Here is a 7,168-nt window from a genome sequence, read left to right as displayed (position 1 = left end):
TAATTTCAATTAAATATGATTCTTTATTATTATATCATTAAAAATAAAATATTGATGATTGTATCACATTATTTCAATATTTAGCTGATTATTCAGAGATAAATATGAATTATTTGTAAAATAAAATTACATGTCAAAATTATTCTTTTCATTTGTAAAATCACGAAATCAAGTAGTAATTAAAAAATCAACAACACCATTTTAGTTTTATTCAAAATAATCAACAAAATGAATACTAATAGTTGATCAATATAATGAAACATACAACAAGAATAATTGTTTAATGAATTAAAAATATAATTGAAAAAATGATTGTGATTAAATACACAAATATAAAAATGGATAAAAAGAATAAACGAATATCAATGAATAAGACATAGTAATATTTGATTGTATATAATATTATCAAGTGAAATAATGATAGAATTAAATATGATAATTGAAAATAATATAATATTAAAGATAAATTATTAATTAGAACACCTGGAATAGGAATAAAATCCATATCAAAAGTGGAACAACATTTAATAAAACAATGGATATTCTTATTAAAATTTTATTAAATAAGAAAATATATTCATATGTAAAAGATATATTCAACACTATATCAATTCATGAAAATAGATGAATTGAAAAAATAATTCTAATGACAATACTAGCATATACTATCAAATAAAAAATTAATTGGTTTATCGTATTAATAGAAATAAAAATATCATAACAAGAAATATTAATAATTTACAAATTATTTGAATATTGGAGAAGATAACGTCACGTAAAACACTTAAAATTGTTTAAAGTAAATTAAATTCATAAAATACACATTATTTTCAGATTGTTTCTCAAGAAAAATAATTCTTCAACCTTTAATATTGTTAATATATTTTCAATTAATTTGTATTATCAATTCATTACAATTTGAAATTAAATCATAATCTTCATCTTCATTTTCCATATATCCGTTTCAACAACTTTTTAATTTTATTAACAAAACATTTTCTTTCTGGTAATTTCATTATATAAATTAATCAATTGATATTGATTTCTTTTAAACATTCTAAGTATTTTTAATCTGTTATGAATAAAATAGAAAAAGAAAATATAAGTAATAAAATACACCAACATCATTCTTATGCGTGAAAATAAATTAATTTTTTTCAATCAATAATTAAAATTGTAATTTTATTACGTTCTTTTTAATTGAGTCATTTCAAATTTGAGATATTGGTTATAAGAAACATCACAGAACTATAAAAATAACAAAAGAAAGAGAAAAATCATATAAACAAACAAGTATAAATGATAGAAGCGTGGGGTGAAAATAGGTATTATCTGTATTGATAGAGACTCATTATTCATTACAATAATAATTATCACCATAATCATCACAACATGTATAATTTGAATTATTTCATTCATTTTCATCTTCATAAATACTTTAATAATAATTCCAATAGAAATAAACAATATTATTATAATAGAAAAATACCATAATAAAACACATTAAAGATACAAATAATACTAAAATAAAAAAACAATACTAAATTAGAAATAAAAGAAACGATAGAAGTAATGAGTTTCATTCAATTAAATGAAACTATGTTGTAATGAAAATAAATGAATTACAAATGAAATTATAGTTAAATAGAGAAATAACATTATAATGAAATATTTCATGTAAAATCGCTAATAAATAAATAAAAATAACAAATACACTCAATTACAATTATACTTTCTCAAGATATTACAAACATTAATCATCTAAGTTATGAAAGATTTAATTTTTTACTTTTTCATTTTTGATATTATATTAGAAATTAAATCATTTAATTCTCTCTTAATATAAAATAACGTAAATTATAATTAAAACATAATGAATAAATTGAAATAATCATTTCTTATTATTCATACAATCTAAATGAAGATATATTTATTTTTTGATTTTTTATTCTTCTTTGATAAATTCTCTTTAAAAATAAAAAAAAAGAATTTTCAAAATAAAAAAAAAATAAAACTTTAAATTAAATTTTGTTGAACAAAACATAAATGGGAATTTGTTTTGAATGTAAAAAACCAACTGATTTGTATTGTGTCCATCACAAAAAACACATTTGCATTGAATGTATATTCAAAAACCATATCAACTGTACTGTTTGTAAATATCGGGAATATGTAGAAGAAAATCGTGAGGAAGTGAATAATTGTATAATTTGCAGTACTGAATTAGCATCAAAAGAAACTGTACGTTTACCTTGTTTTTGTGTGTTTCACAAAGACTGCTTAATTTCTTTGTTCGATCAATCAATAGAAGAGGTTAAATGTCCTAAATGCAATCAACCAATTTTCACACAACAAGACATTCCAAATCAAATCAAAGACCAATTAATCTCTACATTTGCTGGTAAGTCTTATCTTCAACCATTTCTTGAATTAAACCCTCCTAAACATGAAGAAGAAATAGATATGACTGCAGCAGTTTTACTGAATGAAACTCCAAAGGAAGTAGAACAACCACCACAAGAAAAAGAAGAACAAGATAATGTTGAATATGTCCAACAAGAAATTACTAGTTTAAAACGTAAAGATGAAAAGATAGAAGGTAGTGAAAATAATGAGGTTGCACCAACTATAGAATTTGATGTGAGTAGTGATGAAGATGACCATGGAAATAAGAAAAAAGAAATGTCTTCTATTGGAAAGAATTTTATTCAAACATTAGGAAAGAAGAACAAAATCTCTGGAAGTACTCTTTTAATTTTGTTTGGATTAATGGTTCTACTAGTTGTTTTTATGGTTGTTGTTTATTTCATTGGTAATAAAGACACATAATTTAATTGCATTCTTTTCATTATTATTGATAATTTCTCATATCACTTCTCAAAAGACAGAAAGAAATAGTAAAATTGATAATAAGTAAATAATAAATTTGTTATGAAATAAAAATCTCAAAAACCCTTGACAAAAACAAAATGTCAATCAGAATTGAACAATGCGTTGTTTTAAATATTCTTAAACACTTCAGAAATACACACTCTTCATTTAATAATCAAACACATTGTGGTGGAAGAATGTATGGAGTTGTTAATGATGAATCAATTGTTGAAATAACTGGAAGTACCCCAAAGTCTGGAGAAGGAAAATTAAAAATAACAAAAGACGTATTTGGACAGAATTGTTATTGTGTTGGGATGTATGTCTGTGGAGGAAGCAAAGATTTAACTGAGCAACAATTAGAATATTTGAGTAAAGTTAAAGAGAACATTGGAAGTAGTTTTGTGGTATATATCAATCCAACTGAAAGTTTAAAAAGAAATTCACTTGTTATGGAAGGATATATTCTAGAGAATGAATCTACAAAGGAATTAAAAAGCGTTGATGTTGTTCTTTATACGTCTTCTTTACAAAAGAATTTCATTGCTCAAATGGAATAAAGTGTTGAATTGACTCATTAATTAATATATATTAATGTTTTTATTATGAGAAATGAATAGAAAAAATTAAAAATCAATGAAATGATTAAACGACAAAAAGAGTGAAGTTTTAAAAGAACAAAAGACATTATAAATTAACATAACACCACATAACAACTAAATACTTTCAGCATAAAAATAAAGTAATCAAACGAATAAAAAGAGATGAAATAATGGTGTTAAATAATTTAAATATATTCACAGAATCAAATTTATTTGAGTAGTTTAAAAAGAATGAAAATATGTGAATGATTTAATTGGTAATCAAACAAATAAATTAATGAAATAAAATCATGAGATGAACAAAACACTCATAAACAATTTTTGAAGAAGTTGTCAGATTATGAATTAATGGGAAAGTAACTACCAAATGATTAAATAGTGGATTAAAGAATAACAAACACTATTAATCTTAATAAATAATGAAAGAATAATATACAATAAAGAGGTAGATTTATGATAAACATAACAATCAGAATTTATAAAGAAAACAAATAGAAAGCCTTGTGTATAAAAGAAATAGAGATAATGAAATGGATAATAGAAAAATAAATAAGAATTAAGAACAGAAACAAAGAAGATGAATCAGATATTAAAAATAACTAAATTAAATGAATAAAAGAATAATGAATAACACAACATTAAATAATGAAGAAAGAAGAAATAAAAGATAATTTAAGTATTGAATTTGATATTTAGTTCAAAATAAAATAAAGTACTTGTTTTAATTGAATGAAACAAGTATTTTAATAATTTTCTAATTAATTTCAATTGACTAACATTGAATAATATAAAATGAATATAAAATGATGATAAAGAATAAGAGAATAAAAGAATAAAAGAAATGAATGAAATAAATAAAATAGAAAATGGAGTAAAGAGAGTAGAAGAAATGAAGAATGAAAGAAAAAGAATAAAGAAAATTTAAGAAGAAGAGATTAATATAATAGAAAATAATAAATAATAATAACCATTTTGTTTATAGAATATTATTCATAATACTAAATAATACATAAGAAAGAAAATGAAGAAAATAATATAACAAGAAGATTATAATATCTAATAATATGGTTCAATGTTTATAAATTCTATTTAAAATATATCTGAGTCATTCACTTGACAAATGAACCAGCAGATACATTTAATATAGTCAATGTAACACCTGATCCTAATGAGATTTCTGCAAAGAAGAAAATTGCAAGATATAGAAGAAAAAGTTAGTGTAATAAAACTTTTCAAATATTCTGATTGGATTGACATGATTTTAATACTAGTTGGACTCATAAGTTCATTAGGAAATGGAGTAATGTATCAACTCATGATACTTTTGATGGTTGACATAGTTAATAGTTATATTTTTACTGCTGATGATAATACAATAATAGATGAAGAAGTTAATCACATGATTGTTGAAGGAGTAAAAGAGTCAGTGAATAAAGTAGTTGTGAAGATAGTATATTTTGGAGTGATAAGTATGGTGTTGAGTTTTCTGAGAACATTTTCATTGTTTGTAGTTTCTCAAAGAGAAGGAATTAAACCGAGAAGATTATATTTCAAGTCATTATTAAGACAAGATGCAATATTGTATGATTTTCAAGAATCAGGAGAATTGACAGCAAGAATAGCAATAAATATTAAAAATTATCAAGATGGAATTGGTCCAAAATTTGGAATGATTTTTCAAATAAGTTCAATGGTTATTACAGGCTGTGTTATTGAATTTAAAAAAATGTTGGGATTTTGCATTAGTTGTGTTAGCAACTGTTCCATTTTCATCCTTGTCTTTACAATATTCTAAATGGTTGGAATGCAATATGAAACAAAAGCATTAAATGTGTTTGGAGCAGCTGATGATATTACAGAAGAGACAATAGGAAATATTAGAACAGTTCAATCATTAAATCAAGAATATGAATTTATTGAAGAGTATGAAGAAAAAATAAAACAAAATGAACATTTTAATGGAATTAAAGGACAATGTCTTGGATTAGGATTTTCAGTTATTACATTTTTCATGATTGCATCATATGCACTTGGAAGTTGGTATGGTTCATTAGTCATTAGAGGAAAAGGAGGAAGTAAAGGTGTATTTGCTGTGGATGTATTAATGGTGTTCATGTCAGTACTATTTGCTTCTCAAACATTATCAATGATTGCAAGACAATTAAATTTGCTCTTTTAGATACAAACTTTACTTTATAAAATATTTACAACAATTGATAGAATCCCAGATATTGATTGTCAGTCTATTGGAGGTGAATGTCAAAGTGAGTGTAATGGGAATATTCAATTTGATGATGTTTAATTTGTTTATCCAACAAGACTATCTCATCGTGTATTAAAAGGATTTAACCTTGAAATTAAGAAAGGAGAAACAATTGCATTAGTTGGAGCATCAGGATGTGGAAAGTCAACTACCATTCAATTAGTCCAAAGAAATTATGAGCCAAATGGTGGAAGGGTAACATTAGATGGAAAAGACATACGAGAATTGAATATCAAATGGTTAAGAAATCAAATAGGATTAGTTGGACAAGAATCAGTGTTATTTGCAGGAACAATTGGAGAAATATTATGCTTGGAGCTAAAGAATGAGAAACACTAAGTAAAGACGAGATGATTGAATGTGCTAAAATGGCAAATGCACATGAATTTGTTTCTAAACTTGCAGAAGGATATGACACACTAATTGGAGAAAAAGGAGCATTATTATCAGGAGGAAAGAAACAAAGAATTGTCATTACATGTGCATTGATTCGAAAACAATCTAATCTTCTTCTTGATGAAGCTACATCAGCACTTGATACACAAAGTGAAAAGATTGTACAAGAAGCATTTGAAAAAGCATCTAAAGGAAGAACAACAATTATTGTAGCACATAGACTAACAACTGTTAGAAATGCAGATAACATATGGGTTATTATAGGAAGAAACGTAAAACAATGAATATGTTAAATACTAATAGGGATGATATGAATTGATTATACACTTGTTATTCAATAATTTTGAGTTATGAATTAATTCAATAAAAAGTAATAGTTAATTATTGGTTCATTTTATGTTAATATCATACAACTATTTCTTCATCTATTAAGACAATGTAAATAGAATAAAAAATCAAATGTCATTAATAACACAATATGATATAATCAAATAAACATAATGTTTTGAATAGTATTTTATCTTTATAGTTTAAAATAAAAGATATTTATATGACAATAATTGGAAGTAAACAAGCAATATAATTTCAAATAAAAACATTAAATTAGTAAGTTCAAATACAAAACACTTTCACCACTTTCAGAAACTATATACTTCTCTATTACTATTTTAAAAATAGTGGTATGTAAAGTACAAAAAGACTTATTGCATTGAACAAACCAAAAAAATAACAATAAAGAGGTATTCTATAAATTTATTAATAAAAATTAGTTAATTAAGTATTAATAGAATTTTCATCTATTCTTCCTAGCTCAGGGGAGACTAATCCCATCCCTGAGCTTATTAAAAAAGAGTAATCTCTTTGTTGAACCTATTCTTTATGTTTTTCTTGCAAAATGAGGAAAGCACTTCTTTGCTTTATTTTTCCGATTAAGGTTTTTCAAACTTCTTCTGCTTATTTCTTCTTTTTAAGCCTTTGTTTGTTTTCTGCCTTAATTTTAAGGAATTTCATTTTTCTTATTTTATGAATGGAAGAA

At 23.8% G+C, this 7,168-nt stretch overlaps 2 protein-coding genes and 1 pseudogene across 2 annotated transcripts, besides 2 other annotated features; all 3 read left to right on the top strand.

Moving 5' to 3' along the window:
- Positions 1 to 1,228: 1,228 nt before the first annotated feature.
- Positions 1,229 to 1,572: a repeat region.
- Positions 1,573 to 2,046: 474 nt separating this feature from the next.
- On the top strand, positions 2,047 to 2,829 carry EHI_036640 (zinc finger domain containing protein; the record flags this gene model as incomplete). The annotated part of the gene is made up of 1 exon (XM_646470.1): positions 2,047 to 2,829. One exon carries the CDS (start codon positions 2,047 to 2,049, stop codon positions 2,827 to 2,829), a length of 783 nt encoding a protein of 260 aa, XP_651562.1.
- A 128-nt stretch (positions 2,830 to 2,957) lies between these two features.
- EHI_036630 (uncharacterized protein) lies at positions 2,958 to 3,431 on the top strand (the record flags this gene model as incomplete). Its single annotated transcript, XM_645199.2, has 1 exon — positions 2,958 to 3,431. Exon 1 carries the CDS (start codon positions 2,970 to 2,972, stop codon positions 3,429 to 3,431), a length of 462 nt encoding a protein of 153 aa, XP_650291.1. The 5' UTR covers positions 2,958 to 2,969.
- Positions 3,432 to 4,641: 1,210 nt separating this feature from the next.
- Positions 4,642 to 6,414, top strand: EHI_036620 (annotated as a pseudogene).
- A 477-nt stretch (positions 6,415 to 6,891) lies between these two features.
- Positions 6,892 to 7,168: part of a repeat region that runs on past the window's edge.

The sequence above is a fragment of the Entamoeba histolytica genome, genomic scaffold (genome assembly GCF_000208925.1).
Source record: "Entamoeba histolytica HM-1:IMSS scf_1104750516819 genomic scaffold, whole genome shotgun sequence".
Classification (NCBI taxonomy): Eukaryota; Evosea; order Mastigamoebida; family Endamoebidae; genus Entamoeba; species Entamoeba histolytica.
Note: the sequence above shows the minus strand (reverse complement) of the source record. Positions and strands in the feature narration are given on the sequence as shown.